Raw genomic sequence first — 17,440 nt, 5'->3', positions numbered from 1 at the left:
CCATCTCAAAAAAAAAAAAAAAGAAAAAGAAAAAAGAAAATTCTACAGGACAAACAACTCCATTTCCTTAACAAAAACATTGCAAGGGGAACAAATGATAGAGGAGGAACACAGAAATAAAAAAAGACTTGAGTTATACCAACCAGGCCAGGCGTGGTGGCTCACGCCTGTAACACCAGCATTTTGGAAGGCCAAAGAGGGCAGATCATCTGAGATCAGAAGTTCAAGACCAGCCTGGCCAACATAGTGAAATCTGTCTTTATTAAAGTACAAAAATTAGCTGGGCATGGTGGCGGGCGCCTGTAATCCCAGCTACTCAGGAGGCTGAGGGAGGAGAATCACTCGAACCCAGGAGGCAGAGGTTACAGTGAGCCGAGATCACCCCATTGCACTCCAGCCTGGGCGACAAGAATGAAACTCCGTCTCAAAAAAAAAAAAAAAAAGAGTTATACCAACCAATCGCACTGTGTAGGCCCATTTTAATCTGTATCTTGATTCAAACAAAAATGTGAAAAAATTATGACATTTATAAGACAAGTGAAAATCTGAACACTCACTGGGCATTTTATGGTATTAAGAAAATATGCTATTTTTTTGGTATAATAGTACTGGAGTTACATTTTTTAAAGTTCTTATCTTTTAGAGGTTAGTACTTTTTATTTCTAGATGAACTTATTAAAATCTGAGATTTACTTCAAAATAACGTGAGAGAAAAGGAAATGGTTGTTATGAAGATGGGGCAGCACTGGGCAGGGACTGGTGGTTTTCAGAGCTGGACTTCATTACACTGTGCCACTGTGGAATGTTTGAAATCCTTTGCAATAAAAAATCAAACACACACAGGCACACAAAGTGAGATACCATTAGAGTCTCACCAAGATGGCTAACATAAATAACACAAATAATATCAAGTGTTGATGAAGATGTGGGGCAATGCCGGTGGGAGTAGAAAATGTACGAATACTTTGGAAAATTGGCAGTTTCTAATAAAATTAAATATATATTCTATGATCCAGCAATTCCACTTTCAGCTGTAGACCCAACAAAAACGAAATGTGCACAACAGACACACACAGGATGTTCAAATAACCACAAATGGGAAACAATCCAAATGCCAATAAAAATAGAATAAGTAAATTGTGGTATGTTCACATGTTGGAATACTACACAGCAACGAAAGAATATACTACTACCATATGCCACAACATGGTTAAATTTCACAGACACAATGTTAAACAAAAGCCAGACATAAAAAGTATACATGAGTCTATTTATAAAACGTTCCCAAACTTCACTGAGGTAGAAAAAAGTTGGAGTAGAGGTTTGCTTTTGAGGAAGTGGCAAGTATTCTTTTTAGGGTGCTGATCGTGGTCTGTAGATTTGATCTCCATGATGGTTACACAGGTATGTATTTGTAAAAATTAATTGGGCTGTCCCCTTAAGATTTGTATGCTTTACTATATATATTTTTTCATGAAAAAAAATTAAGGGAAAAAAGAATAGCTTGGAAAGGAGCTGGAGGTGGAAACGGGAGTAGCATCTGGATAGTAATACCAAGAGTTTCTACCCCAACCCAACCGTTAGAGGCAAGGCCCTAGGCTGGTCCCTCGCTTCCACATCAGGTAGTTGAGCCACAGGTGAAAAGTGACTTTCCTAAAACCCTTGTGAAGCAGAACTGGTCTGATGACTCCCAGTCCAGGGGTCTTTCCGGTTTCCACATACCTTATTTGTTCCAGAGAGACATTAACAGATGAGATAGTAACTTATTTTGAAGATCTCTAAGGGAGGAAGTCCCACAGCTTCAGTTCTAACTCTCATGGGCAGAAATGTCCACAGTTTTGCCATGTCTAACATCAGTCCTTCATCCTGCACGTTCACCTGTTTGTTCTCTCTCAGTCCTTTTCTGAAGACTGAAAAGAGCTAATTACTTGGGAGATACTCCTTTTCAATAGCTTTCCAAATAGCTCTATTCTGCAAGCCAAATATTATATATATTATACGTCCTTTAGACTTTTCCCAGCCTCTCTCTCTTGATTTTTAAATGATCTCAGAGATTTTCACATAAGCCTACATTTTTAGAGCTAGCAGAGCCACAGAGATCAATGAATCCAACTATGTCAGGATAAAACTGAAGCTTAGAAAAGGGGAATGGTGCTAGTGGTAGAGAGGAGACAGCAGCACAGGGGTCAGGAATTGTGGGCAGTACTCTTTCCTTCTCTCTCCATGCTGCGACTTCACCCCCTCCACCCCACTGCATTCTCCATGGCCCCTTCTGTGTGGAGTTCACAACAGGGCACGACTCTCTGGGGAGGTCACTAATGCTGAATATAAGGGGATGACCCAGCCACAACTGCTAAATGCTATTTTTTGAGTCTCTGTCGCCCAGGCTGGAGTGCAGTGGCGTGATCTTGGCTCACTGCAACCTCTGCGCCCTGGGTTCAAGCAATTCTCCTGCCTCAGCCTCCCTAGTAGCTGGGACCACAGGCATGCGCCACCACATCCAGCTAAATTTTGTATTTTTAGTAGAGATGGGGTTTCCCTACATTGGCCAGGCTGGTCTCGAACTCCTGACCTCAAGTGATCTGCCCATCCTGGCTTCCCAAAGTGCTGGGATTATAGGCATGAGCCACCACGCCCGGCCTAAATGCTATCTTCTCATCTGTGCACTCCAGTCACTAACTTGCTTTTAATACAGCAGACTCTAATTGTGGAATTGTCATCAGTTTGCTAGCAGTTAGGAACATGGCCACATGCCACATGCCACATCTGCCCAGGAGCAATGTTTCCCACTCTTCATATCTGTGGACTGCAACACCCCACTCCAGGTCCTTAGAAGACTTTCAGGAAGTGGTGGTGGGAGGGGAGAACTTCTTGGGATTTAAATTAAGCTAATTTATTCTGTTATAAAACAGCATTTCTGGGGTCACCTCTGTTCCATTAAAAAGAAAGTAGATACTGCACTGGTCTTTTCCAGACTCGTGGCTGAGCTGGCTTGTGGCTCCTGCAGAAGTGCAGACTGGGGTGGCTGGCAGCCACTTAGAGCTCTGTAGTTCTCATGAAGGAAGCTGCCTTGCAGAGCCTTTGACCAATCACTTAGGTGTCCCGGGAGTCTCACCTTCACCATCAGCACTTGGAAATGATTGACTAACGGCACCAGTGATCTGGAATAGCCCTAACTAGGAAGGGTTTGGAGCCTGGCTGCCCAGAGAATGAAGAAAGGATTGGCAAGCCTGCTCTGCATAGTTCTGGTGGATCAGCAATACCTGCTGGTCCAGTGGGAACTTCTCCAACCTGTTTTGAGGAGACTCAGAAAGAAAAACATCAGGGTTACAGGAAAAAAGGAGACATTCCTAGGAAGCATTTGGCACAATTACAAATGGCATATTAAATTGGCAAAATGCTTCATAATTATTTTTTTAGACAACTCCACACACATCGCAGCAGGAGGAAGTTAGGCACAGACAAGTACAAGTTCTTACATACTGGACAAAATTAGTTCAATTACTCATGCACACTCAAAGGTGCTTAATTAATGATAACAGCAAGGGAACAAAAGACCAGGAGAGGTCTGCACTCTCCAGTCAACAATTGATTCACCAACTGGATAGACACAAGAAGAAAAACCAAACCAAACAAGGGAAGTCTATTACATTTAAGAGGCCTTTAAAATAAGAAACATCATTCTTTATATGACAAAGGTGACACTAAGTATACTTGTATGTATGAATGAGAATGACACCAAGTGCTTTGTGTTTGTATAGTACACTACATTTACGCTCATCTGAGGGAACTGGGATGGTGTGATGTTACGTGATTTGCCTAATGGTACACAGTCAGCATTAGAGCAAGGTCTAGGCTCCAGGTCACCTGCTTCCTGGGTTGCCCCACAGTGAGCAGGGCCTGTGCTCTGCTGATGGAATCCACCCAGTCGCTGGGACTAGGCCCTGCACACATCTGTAAAATGCCCAGCTCAGTATGAGACAGGGCAGTGAACTGGCCCTTAGAGGGACAGACAGATTTCCTTTACTGGATAGTAAGAGTTTGGCAAAATACTTGATATATACTCGGTGCTCAATGAACAATAATTTTTATGCTTATTCTCAGGTCTGAAAAAACTCAGAGTTGGATTTGATCAGTTGTTTAAAAATCTGTTTTTGACAGCAGGACCCCAATTATATGGTGAAAGAGATCAAAAGGGGGCTCCTCTGGTTGTGACAGGCCTGTTGCCTTGCCTGCTCAGCCATACCTCACCCTTGTCTGAGGATTTAAAATCAAGGGATTAAGTACATTCCAAGGCCACTAGCTTTACATTTTACAAGTATGGTTTAGGATCATTCAGCTGCTACCTGAGTAAGCTGGATTTTTTATTTCTGTATCAGTACAGGCCATTTTAGCAACAGAAAGGACTTTCTGGAGGACACTGGTAATTAGTGGCAACTTGAGAGTTTCACATGAACTGAAGGACTATAATGATAAATTGTTAGGGAAGATGAGAATTCAGCCTGTAAATGCAGATTTTCCAAATCAACTGAGTACTGCCTGACCTGCTGCAGGTCCTTAGGTGAATGACACCTTCTCAGTCTTGAAGTTCAACAGGAAGACAGTGGATGTGCACATGGTGAGCAAGTGCATGTGGCATGATGGGATTCTCGCTGCTAGAGAATGTACAGCCCACAGTGCTGGTCAGGCCTCTGATGGCCTACTAGTCCTTCCTCTTTCCTGCTACCTAGGCCCCTAATTTTTGATTTGAAATAAGGACTTTTCACTGTAAATTCATGCTGAACTGAAAGTTTCTTTTAGGCAAGGGTCATTTTTCTCTTTCTCCATACTTATATTCCTTCTCCTCCCATACTGTATGTCAGCAACCCTCAGGAAAGCAGCCTGATAGGGTAATAAATGCTGGTCAGGAACTGACTTTCGGAGGCCAGTGATACCAGGAAGTTATTACTGAGCTACAGGTAAAGCAGATGAGAGGGTTCCAGTCTCGATTCTACCAAAGACTCACTACATGACTTTGGATAAATGATTCAGTTTTTCTCAATATCAGCTTTATGACGTATGCTAAAAGCACCCTGTATGCCAAAGAGGCACGCAAATGTTCACTGCTATTATCATCATCAACCTTGAAAAATCAGCAAACTCTTTTCCATCTTGAAAACTTCTGTAAAGTTTTAGCCAGCACCATTTTCTACTCAACATTTACTGAGGCACTACTATCAATATATGAAAAGTTACTAGCTGAAGATACTAAAAACATGGAGAGAGAAAAGCCATTCATTTTCCCTCAAAGAGGTTCATCACTCAGGTGTCAGCCTAGCTGATGGTGGCAGGGACAAGTAATCTTAGCCCAAGATACTATATTTCCTTATCCCATACCCCAAGGCTTTCAAACGGCCTACCTATGAGCCCAGTGGGACCTTCTGTGGCCTAGCCTTTGGGTGGAGACCCATCTGGTGCTTGAGTACACCTGGATGACCACCTCTGCACAAATATCACTGTTGCAATCTAGTGCACTCCCTGGCATGAACAGAGAATGCCAAAGGGAAGCAATGCACTCTGAGTTTCTGACCCCGGTCCTCCTAGGCCAGCCCAGCAAAGCATCTTGATAGCAGATGCTGTACTCTATTTCTGGGAAGACTGGAGTGATGATATCTTTTTGTTTTGGGGTTGTTTCTTGTCAAGCGTGAGCTTGGGGATTCAGCTGAGGCCCGGTAGCAGTTCCCAAATAAGAACAAATATGGCCATGAAGCAATTTCCTTCGGGAAGGAAAAAAAGAGACTGATTAGGTTCACAAAGGGTTCAGTCTATGCCTTTTCTGGCAACTGGCAGAAGCAGAATATAAACCTTGCTGTGTTCAGTGGGCAGCTTCGGGTTTCTGCTCCATGCCAACCAACTAAATCCATGAGCTTGGGAAGACAGCAGCAGAGAGCATTATGAGCTGAGTCAGAGAGTCACAGGCTCCCTCTGAAACCTTTTAGCAGATTTCACAAATGCTAGGAGGCCAGAATAGCACTCCTGGTGTTCCAGTCATGTTAACCCAGAGAGAACTCTGTGAAACTGCTCCATGGGCCAGTGGCTCAGAATACATTGGAGAAATGATCTGTGGGTAGCAGTGCACTTCCTTTAGGCAGAGTCAGAAGAGTCAAGTTAGTGAATGCCTCAGGCCCCACAGTGAGACCTAGGCATCATCCACTCCTGGCTTACCCCAGCAGTGATGCTGGCCTCCCAGCCTTTTCTTTTTGGCTAAGTGCTCCTTTTATCTGGCTCTAGTCCTGCAGGACAGCTTCTCTACCCCAGTACCTGTAGGTCCTTGTCATGGCCCTGCCTCTCCAGGATTAGCACCCGGTCCTGTAGCTCCTCCACGGTCCCTTGGAGCAGGTCATTTTCCTCTAAAGTAGCGCTGAGACGATGCTCCAGCTCCCGTTTCCGATCTGACAGCATCTTGATCTGAAAGGGTTGGAGAGCCACAGGGGTGGTGTGGAGTTACACCCGGGCTGACAAGTAGGAACTAGGGACTAGCCCCAAAACATGAAGGCAAGTATCTTTCAGTGTTCTGCCCAATGTCACGGTACCCCCATCTCTGAGAGAATAACTATGAAACCCTAAGCTGAAGAGAAAACCCCTCCCCTCTAGAAACCTGTCTGGGAAGGGGTGGGAGTTGATCTCTGGGGAAGCTGGAATGTGGGATGCCAGGCAGAGGAAGGGAAGGCTAGTGCTCTGGAAATTCCAGAGATAAGATAAAAAAGGGCTCCACCTTGCCTGCTCTCAACTTTACCCCATCCTTACAATTGGCAGGAGGAGTGGAACCTAACCTGCTGCACTGCTTCTCCTCCTCAAGTCACGAGCACAAGAAAATGCCCAGGAAATCCTCTGGAGCGCCATGTTTTCACACCCCAGGATTCGTCTCTGTCTTCCTTTCCCCGCTCCTGGCTCCACTGGCACTAGAGGTCACAGCTCAGACCCAGTGCCTTGAGTTAAGGGAAGAGCTCCCAGGGTACAAAAAGCAAAGTAGTGCCTGCATCAGCCTATGTCCTGGGACGGAGCAGGACACAGATACAAGTGAATGCTGACTTTACTCAGAATAACTTTTACCTGAGGGAGTCATTCGTGAAGAGGCGCAAATTCTTTTCATGAAACAGGTTGATATGTTTGTATACACTGAATACCTAGTCAGTCTCCACATACGTAAATCTTTTAGGAAGGTCTGCCTAATCTCTTCAGCGTCAGTGAGAAAACAGAGGCAAAGAGGAAAGAAATGCCAAGTCTCCTCTGGCCTCATGGTTTGTAGGGTGAGAAGCTGAGCCAGTGCTCCCAAGGCCAGGGATGCTTCACTCAAAAAACCATCACCCTGGCTCAGGGGCTCCAGAAAGCCTTGCCAATTGGATCTGACTCTTAGGGGATCTTCTGGAATCCTGGAGGTCCTCGTGGATCCTCCCATTTATTTAGCAGTGCCCTGCTGGACTGATTCTCAACCAGCTTCTTGCTTGTAAATATTTTCTTGACATGGTTAAAATATTCTCCAGGCTCTCCATTCCAGCTTTGATAACAATTCCTTAAAGCTTTTACTTGGGCAAGTTTTGGGGACCAATCTTAGAACTTTTCCAGGGGAAATCCTGAAATGAATGTCTAGCTTGTTTCAAGTCCTATGAGATACAATTTTCCCTTTACTTTTTAGCTGTTCTCACTCTCTGAACTAGAATTCTGCTCGCAGGGCACAGATCTTCTCTGGCCACCAATCCAATCAGATAGGATGTTGTCCTGGAGAAACAAAGTATGTGGCCTTTGTCCAGAGAGATCAGGTATCTGGCCAAACAAAGAAATATTGTCTCTCAAGTGTGCACCTGGGTAGGGGACCAAAAGGAGCAAGCCCCTTTTGTGAATGGGTCCACTATTTCCTACACTGAAGCAAAGTCACCCATGTGAAGAGAATTCTTACTCTAGTTGATTTTCATTTAAATACCCTCTGACCTTTAAATTTTCCTTCCCATGAATCATCTTTGTTTCCCAAGTTTCAGTCAGTGAAGTGATGGGGTAATAAGATTCTGATACACAACTGACCCTAAAAAAACTTAGTTCGGAGCGGCCGGGCGTGGTGGCTCATGCCTGTAATCCCAGCACTTTGGGAGGCCAACGCGGGAGGATCACAAGGTCAGGAGACCGAGACTATCCTGGCTAACACCGTGAAACCCAGTCTCTACTAAACATACAAAAAAAAAAATTAGCCGGGCGTGGTGGCAGGCGCCTGTAGTCCCAGATATTCGGGAGGTTGAGGCAGGAGAATGGCATGAACCTGGGAGGTGGAGCTTGCAGTGAGCCAAGATCTTGCCACTGCACTTCAGCCTGGGAGACAAAGCGAGACTCCATCTCAAAAAAACAAACAAACAAAAACAAACAAAAACACACACACACACTTAGTTTGGAGCTACACAAAGTAACTTACTTGAAACAAACAATTTTCATAGCTTGCCTTTTAAAGGTAGCAGTGTTCACGGACAAAGCAGGAAATCAGCGTTAGGCCACTAACTCCCTCACCCAACCCTACACACCCTGAAACTTGTGAACAAATCTCGCAATAAACATTCCTGGGGATGACCCGGTTCATGAGGGTCTAGAAAAAGTGAACGCATCGGGGAAAGAGGAAGACAGAAAACTTGAAGGAGTCAGAGGCTGGCAGAGGCAGGTGAATGGCAAGTCATGCACACAAATGGTCACATACAGGCATGCCAAACCCCACTGGAACAAACTCTACTTACTTCAAGGACCTGCTGCTCAATACCAGTAGGCATTCCAAGGGAAAGGGGGAAGGAAGGGAATGGGAGGCAGGAGAAAACAGAAGATATTGACAGACTTTAGGAAAAACATCCTCAGGTCATTTACCAAGCAGGGGAGCAGGCTATCTGGGTTTCTCTAGCCTGACCCTGATGGCTGATTGCTTCATCACAGTGGAAGGTTACTTGTTCAACCTGGCTCTAGACTGTCCTTCAAACTCTGACTTAGCAAAGGGGCTGCTGTCCAGATACTTGGCAAAAGGGTCCTCAAAAGCAGACCAGGTGGAAGCCTCCCCCGGGGGCAGGCCTGGTTTGGGCTGGTGATAAGATCCTTACCCTCTCTTCACCTTTCACAACCAGATTCTCAGAGTATTGTTCCCCTGCCGATACTTTCTTTTTCCCCTCATCTTGGCCCTCACGTTCTGGCCTCCCTTATGGTTTCAATAACATCAATGTGTTCCAGGTATCATATAAAGTGCCTCGTATGCATTAACCCATAATATCCTTACAAAAACCTGTGAAGTAGAAACTTCTATTTCTCTCATTTTGCAGATGAGAGTAACAGCAGACCTTAGTAAGATGGACTGAACTGGGCCTAAATGGAATAGAGAAAGGCGAGATGTCCTTTCCCACCTCCTATTTCGGATTGGCAAGGATATTTTTAGAGAGATCAACATATTCAGTAAAATGTAGGTCATCTGTGATTTCAATACACCCGGCAGTAACTCTGAGCAACTTCATTTTTCCAGACAACGACCTACCCAAAGAAATATAGATCAAATGTTCCCCATTTAGTTTTGCACAGAAATGTCTTTCTGTAGAGATTTTAGTCCCTTTTACATAGAGCAGTTTTTTGTCTCCCAGTGAGAAAAGCATTCCACCTTCCAGCACTGCTGTGTGGGGAGGCTCACCTCAGCCTGAAGACTCTCCAGCCGGATGATGTGCTGGTTGGTTGACGAGTTTTTCTCCCGAAAGTCTTCTCTGAGGGCATGGACCTGCATGGAGAGTTGTCTCTCAACTTCTGATGCCTGAAACAGAGGAGACCTGCAGAGCTGATTCAGAGGTTATGCAAAGAAGTCTGTTAAGATTTCTGTCTTTCGCCGGGCGCGGTGGCTCAAGCCTGTAATCCCAGCACTTTGGGAGGCCGAGACGGGCGGATCACGAGGTCAGGAGATCGAGACCATCCTGGCTAACACAGTGAAACCCCGTCTCTACTAAAAATTACAAAAAACTAGCTGGGCGAAGTGGCGGGCGCCTGTAGTCCCAGCTACTCGGCAGGAGAATGGCGTAGACCCGGGAGGCGGAGCTTGCAGTGAGCTGAGATCCAGCCACTGCACTCCAGCCTGGGCGACAGAGCGAGACTCCGTCTCCAAAAAAAAAAAAAAAAAAAGATTTCTGTCTTTCATTTATCAAGCATCTCTTTGCACTTTCCATTCTATAAGGAGCACTAGATGAGATGCTGGTTTCCCACGCACCATTCATTTGTTCTCTAGTGCTAAAACAGGACAAACTCCCACCCCCACCTCCACCATTAATGACTCTGTCTAGGTCCAAGACCACTTGACTGATCAGAAGAAACAGCCCTAGGAAATAGTATGCTCTCAAATGTTAGTTATCATTATTACTCTACATATAGAAGAAACTCAGCAAATATCTACTAAATTGAAAGTCTGAATATTTTACATGAAAGAATAAGATGGTTATACCTACTGCCTTAGAAATTCCTTCATTTCTCCCATCAATTTCCTCAAGTGGGCTCAGTCAAATCACACGCATCTGCATTTCTCTCCTCTACTTAACATGGGCACTATTTGAAATTGCTTGTCATACCTGTTAAGATTTTTGCCACTCATTCCTCAAGGACATTTTTGCAACTTTTAATTCTTTGGGGAGTGCCAGCAGAGGTGCCTATTTCCCACCTCAATCCATTTATGATCTAATGCTAAAATACATTAGATCATAACCATAACATAACACCAAAATATCATTTGGTGTTGTAGGAGGCTAACTTGGTAACAAAAATTCCAGCCCTCCTCCTGAGGGTCCCAGGCCAGACCCTGCTGAGGGAGCGCTGCTCACTGTCCTGTGGAGAGGAGAGCCATGGGATAAATTAAGTAACTGCCTCAATGCTTTTTTGAGGCCAAATGGGGTCAGTAAGCTTTATGGGTTCTTGGGAGAGATCACCGTGTGCTGGAACGGCCAGGAAAGACTTTCCAAGGAGGTGGGACGGTAATAATGTTGAAATGGTAGACTAGCTGTTCAATGAGGCTCTCATAGTAATGGTTACATGTTTAATAGTTCTTTTTATCTTCAAGTACTCTATAGTCAATTGTCCATCTTTTTTATTTTTGGTTCCACATATTCAACAAATGTTACCTCACTGGACTACAGAGCCACAGAAGATTCTTAACCTACTCACTATTTTTAAAACAATTACAAAACACAGAACAAAATAAAATAAAACCATACTCTAGCTGATTTTCATTTAAATACCCTCTAACCTTTAAATTTTCCTTCCTATGAATCATCTTTGTTTCCCAAGTTTCAGTCAGTGAAGTAATGAGCTAGTAAGATTCTGATATACAACTGACTCCTTAAAAAACTTAGAAGTTCAGAGCTGCATGAAGTAACTTTCTTGAAATGAACAATTTCATAGCTTGGCTTTATGATGCAAGGAATCAGCATTAGGCCGCCAACTCCCTCACCCCACCCTACACACCCTGAAACCTGTGAACAATTCTGGCAATAAACATTCCTGGGAATGTTTCCCCTATATTATTTCTCCTTCATATTCTAAATTTAATTTCAGATACCCACTAGGCTGTTTTAGACTTCTCAATCACTCAGAAACACAATTAGTCATTCACTCTTGCCGAAGAATCACATTAGTAATATTTACTGAGTACATACTATGTGTCAAGAACTGTGCTAAATGCTTTCAATGCATTATCTTGATTGTTACCCCCAATTTACCAACAAGGAAATTGGCTCAGGAAAGTGAAGGAACTTGTCCAACATCTCAGTGACAGAATCAGGATGGTAAAAACCTTGGGCTAGGCTGGGTACGCTGGCTCATGCGTGTAATCCCAGCACTTTGGGAGGCTGAGGTGGGCGGACTGCTTGAGCCCAGGAGCTTGAGACCAGCCTAGCCAACATGGTGAAACCCAGTCTCTAGAAAAAATACAAAAATTAGCCAGGCATGGTGGCATGTGCCTGTAGTCCCAGCTACTTGGGAGGCTGAGGTGGGAGGATCACCTGAGCCCAGGGAGGTCGAGGCTACAGTGAGCCATGATTGTGCCACCACTGCACTACAGCCTGGGCAAAAGAGTTTGAAAGCCTGTCTCAAAAATAAATAAATAGGCTGGACAGGGTGGCTCACGCCTGTACTCCCAGCACTTTGGGAGCCTGAGGCACCTGGATCACCTGAGGTCAGGAGTTCGAGACCAGCCAGGCCAATATGGCAAAACCCCATCTCTACTAAAAATACAAAAATTAGGCCGGGCATGGTGGCTAACACCTGTAATCCCAACACTTTAGGAGCCAAGGTGGGCGGATCACAAAGTCAGGAGTTCAAGACCAGCTTGGCCAACATGGTGAAACCCCATGTCTACCAAAAGTACAAAAATCAGCTGGGCATCATGGGGTGTGCCTGTAATCCCAGCTACTCAGGAGGCTAAGGCAGGAGAATTGCTTGAACCGGGACACAGGAGGTGGAGGTTGCAGTGAGTCGAGATTGCGCCACTTACACTCCAGTCCGGGCTACAGAGCGAGACTCAATCTCAAAAAACAAACAAACAAACAAAAAAATTAACCAGGCATGGTGGTGCGTGCCTATAGTCCCAGCTATTGGGAGGCTGAGGCAGGAGAATCGCTTGAACCTTGGAGGCAGAAGTTGCAGTGAGCCAAGATCACACCACTGCACTCCAGCCTGGGCGACAGAGTGAGACTACATCTCAGAAAGAAAAAAACTTTAAAAAAATTAAATAAAAAACCAACTTTAGCTGTCTTACCCTCAAATTAGTACCGTAATACTATCTTCTTGTATTTTGAAATAGTTTTTCATATGTATTCTCACTACTAAAACCAAACTTTATACAAGTCCAATTTAGCAAGGCTTTTCTTCTTTCCTTTTTTTTTTTTTAATGCTAGGCATTTCATTTCAGACTCTTAAAATTTCTTCTAAGGCCAGCTGCAGTGGCTCATGCCTATAATCCCGGCACTTTGGGAGGCCGAGGCGGGTGGATCACCTGAGGTCAGGAGTTTGAGACCAGCCTGTCCAACACGGTGAAACCCCACCTCTACTAAAAATACAAAAAACTAGCCAGGCGAGGTAGTGGGCGCCTGTAGTCCCAGCTACTCGGGAGGCTGAGGCAGGAGAATGGCGTAAACCTGGGAGGCGGAGCTTGCAGGAGCCGAGATCCGGCCACTGCACTCCAGCCTGGGCAACAGAGCGAGACTCCGTCTCAAAAAAAAAAAAAAGATACCAAAATTAGCCGGGCGTGGTGGCGGGTGCCAGTAGTCCCAGCTACTTGTTAGGCTGAGGCAGGAGAATCGCTTGAACCCAGGAGGGGGAGATTGCAGTGAGCCGAGATCGCGCCACTGCACTCCAGCCTGGGCGACAGGGCAAGACTCTGTCTCAAAAATAAAATAAAATAAAATAAGATAAGATAAAATAAATAAAATCTTCTAATAGAAGGTAGGGCCCATCAGGAAACCATATGCTGTAGTTTGAGTGCCTGTACTGAATTCAGTTGACTGTTGAGATTTCAAACATACTTAGATTTGCAGAGCACTGGGTAATTCAGGTAGCTGATCTTATTCTTAGCATCACCACTTTGACATGAATCACTCAACAACGAAGCCACAGAGATGTACCGAGGGCTGCAAATCTAGTCCAGCTGGTAAGAAATGCTCCTGCAGACTATCTCCTCTCAAAGCGATCTTCTTAGAAATAGAAATTTGTCTCTTCCTACCAGAAAGTTAAACTCTAGAGCCTGAGCTGTTAAGCACTAAGCTATAATGTTCCCTTTAAATGTCTGACTCCTCAACTATGCCTAGGGATATGCACAGCAAAAGCTTTTAACCTCCATTTCTCATCCGAATTTACAATAGCCTTAAGGCTATTGTAGAAGCAGGAATCACTGGCCTCCCTTCGCAGGCAGGGAGATAGAGGCTCCAAGGGTGTGTATGGCACTGGCCTTTGGCCACCACACCACAGTCACCTCCCAGCCAGGGGGGCACCAATCAATTGCCTGTGACGGTGATGGAGGGGATGGATCAATCTGAGTTATAAACCCACCCTTTGCAAGGAGCTAATGCACCTTCCAAAGTAAATTGTTTTCTTCTTTTTCAGAGACAGAATCTGGTTCACACCTTGGACTTGACTAACACAATGAATATTAGCTATTTCTGCACATAAATTAAATAATAACCACTTAAGTTTATATGTAACTCTTATGTTCTAAATGCTTTCTGGAAGTTAAATGCTAAATAAGGAAGCCTTAGCTCTGGAATGAATTTCAGAGGTTCTTTGAAGAACCTCTGAAGAAATGGGAGAGTTAGCTAGGGTAACTAACAGCAGTCTCTCTGAAGGGATACACTGTGCTTCTGAGAGGAGGGATATTGTGGAAAGATAAAAAAAAATTGAGTCAAATGGGCCAGGCGCAGTGTAATCCCAGCACTTTGAGAGGCCAAGGTGGGAGGATCACTTGAGCTCAGGAGTTCGAGACCATCCTGGAGAATCTGGTGAAACCCTGTCTCTACAAACTTCAAACTCCTAGTAGTACTTGTCCATGAAACTTCTCTGTAATAATTGGGAACCTGTCATCCATGATAATGTCCTCTAAATATACAACCACAGCATCAAATTCTGCATCAGAGGTGGAGGAGGAGAGCCCGAAGCTCTCTTCCTCTAAGGCATCCATTGCTGTTACCGTTCCCACCTGTGTGGGTGAGAAGACCACTGGGCTCCTATCCAACCCAGGGCTTGGCGCAGGGCCCAGCCTCCCCTCTGCTCTGTAGAGCCCTAACCTGCATTAAGGGCAGGCGGTTGGCTGGGAGGAGGCATTGCTGCCCAGGCCACAGACTGCTCACTCACTGCTCAGCAAGGTCACTGCTTATGCTCGAGGCCTGGCCGCAGGCTCCCCAGCTGCAACCACTCGCCTGTCAGGTCCCCACATCCATCTAGGACACTCTGCCCAAATCTTTCTTTCTTTCTTTCTCTCTCTCTCTCTTTTTTTTTTGTTTGAGATGGAGTCTCGCTCTGTCACCCAGGCTGGAGTGCAGTAGTGTGATCTCAGCTAACTGCAACCTCCACCTCCCAGGTTCAAGCGATTCTCCTGCCTGAGCCTCCTGAGTAGCTGGGACTACAAGCGCACTACCACGCCCAGCTAATTTTTGTATTTTTAGTAGAGATGGGGTTTCACCATGTTGGTCAGGCTGGTCTCGAACTTCTGACCTCGTGATCCGCCCGCCTTGGCCTCCCAAAGTGTTAGGATTACAGGTGTGAGCCACTGCTCCCGGCCTCAATTCATTCTTATAGCAGAAAATGGCAGACACAAGTCTTATAGTTCACTTATCAAAATGATGAGTTTTGGCCACCATGCCTAACTAAGCAGCCAGTAATTAGTTGTGGCAAAAAACATTTGAAATCATAGGTGAATACAAACTAGATGGCAAGACTTTAATTAAAGCATTTTCCTTTCCATTTTAAACTCAGGTTTTTTTCTATGATAAAAGTTACAAATGTTCAGAGTAAAAACAAAAAAAAGTAAAGAAAACTGAAGAATTAAAATGATAAAATCTCTACTTACTCCTAGTATTACTGCCGCCCACCAGAGGTAATCACTATTAGATCTTTCTTGGGAGTCCTTCTAGAAATTTTCTATTCATATATATGTATCTATGTAGATCTACCTTATTCTTTTTAATGGTTATCTAGTATTTATATCATAACTTAACTAGTCCCTACTGATGAGCATTTTGAGTCTCCCAATTTTTTTTGGCTATTATAAACGTTGCTCCAAAAAATATCTTTGTTCACCCATCTTTGTGCTTGTGGGTAATTTTCCATAAGTGGAATCACTGGGTAAAAGAACATGCACATTCACTCTGAACAAGGTATTGCAAAACAGTCATCTAAAAAGGTTGCATCAATTTATATCTCTATCAACAGTACAAATACACCTGATGCCTGTTTCTCAATACTCTGCCACCATTGGGTATTATGAAATGTTTTAATCTTTAGATACTTCTTTTTTGTTTGTAGATACTTATTTCTAATATCCTCAAAAACTTACGTCTCTTTTACTTTCACTGAATACAGATTGCATGATGAAACAAGACATTTGAAAAATATCTCTAGTTCTGTTACAGAATACTAAAAATTTTAACGCACACTCCCCAAACTATCTGAAATAAACTCTTTTTATAACTTGCTTGGGCTACTATTATTTAATGAATCCTCAAGTTGGCAAAACAAAGTAACAGTGTGTTCCTTTCCCTGTTGGTCAGAGTACCATCTAGGACAGATTACTTCGTCCCCACTGGGCAAAGCTGTTCCATCCTTACTTTGGTTATGGACATGATTAATAACATATGAACATTTCCCCAAACTAGAACTTTTAGATTAAGCTTGTTTAAACTTGCCAAAGCAGAACTGTTCACTATACACTTTCTTGTTAAATGGAGGGAAAGAAATTGCACTAGTTACACGTGAGTATCCATTTTACTTATTTGTTGAAAGGAAACAAATGAACTAATAAACTTATAAATTATCATAGGAAAGATCTACTATTTTCATATTCTGCCTGAATAATTGAGTTTTACCTTAAGAGAGAAATTCTCAAACTGTCTTCTGCCAGGGCATGATGGATAATGGGCACCTTTTGGGGTGGCAGTGACAGTGACAATAAGGATGATGACAATTATTTTAAAATTTAAATGTAACAAAATCCCACAGCAGAATATGGGTATTTTTAAAATGCTGCTAGCCTTTATTTTTTCCCCAATTTTTCTACATATGTGTGTGTGTACAATTACTTACAATCCTACTGTTATAATTTTTTACTTAGCATTATATCAACAGCATTTCTACATTATTATTATTATTTGAGATGAAGTCTTGCTCTGCTGCCAAGACTGGAGAGTGGTCGTGCGATCTCGGCTCACTGCAACCTCTGCCTCCTGTGTTCAAATGATTCTCCTGCCTCAGCCTTCCGAGTAGCTGGGATCACAGCTGTGCACCACCATGCCTGGCTAATTTTTTTTGCATTTTTAGTAGAGATGGAGTTTCGCCATGTTGGTCAGGCTGGTCTCGAACTCCTGATCTCAAGTGATCCACCTGCCTCAGCCTCCCAAAGTACTGGAATTAGGCGTGAGCCACCATGCCCGGCCTATTATTATTAATAGGCATTTTATGTGGCTGTAATATTCCATCAAGTATTTCCTTTACCATTCCCTTATTATTAGGCACATGGGATTTCCCCATATTTTGCAACTGTAATGCATCGATGAAGACATGTCACGAGCATAGTGGTAGAAGAACTTACCTGAGTAGAAGTAGACTGGACAAGCTTACTATGTCAGCAAGGTAGATTAATACTCTTCAGAAAAGAAAACCTGGCCAGGTGGCTCATGCCTGTAATCCCAGCACCAATTTGGGAGGCTGAGGC

General features: G+C 43.9%; 1 protein-coding gene across 1 annotated transcript in view; it reads right to left on the bottom strand.

Moving 5' to 3' along the window:
* The window catches only part of CCDC64 (coiled-coil domain containing 64), a 135,353-nt gene that overhangs the window by 22,254 nt on the left and 95,659 nt on the right, over positions 1–17,440 (bottom strand). The window contains exons 3-5 of the mRNA XM_011964415.1: positions 9,680–9,796; positions 8,754–8,765; positions 6,301–6,447 (exon numbers count right to left, since the gene is read on the bottom strand). Of these exons, the coding sequence (XP_011819805.1) occupies positions 6,301–6,447; positions 8,754–8,765; positions 9,680–9,796 (276 nt within the window). The remainder of the gene's footprint in view (positions 1–6,300; positions 6,448–8,753; positions 8,766–9,679; positions 9,797–17,440) is intronic.

Source organism: Mandrillus leucophaeus, unplaced genomic scaffold (genome assembly GCF_000951045.1).
Source record: "Mandrillus leucophaeus isolate KB7577 unplaced genomic scaffold, Mleu.le_1.0 Scaffold7, whole genome shotgun sequence".
Classification (NCBI taxonomy): Eukaryota; Metazoa; Chordata; class Mammalia; order Primates; family Cercopithecidae; genus Mandrillus; species Mandrillus leucophaeus.
Note: the sequence above shows the minus strand (reverse complement) of the source record. Positions and strands in the feature narration are given on the sequence as shown.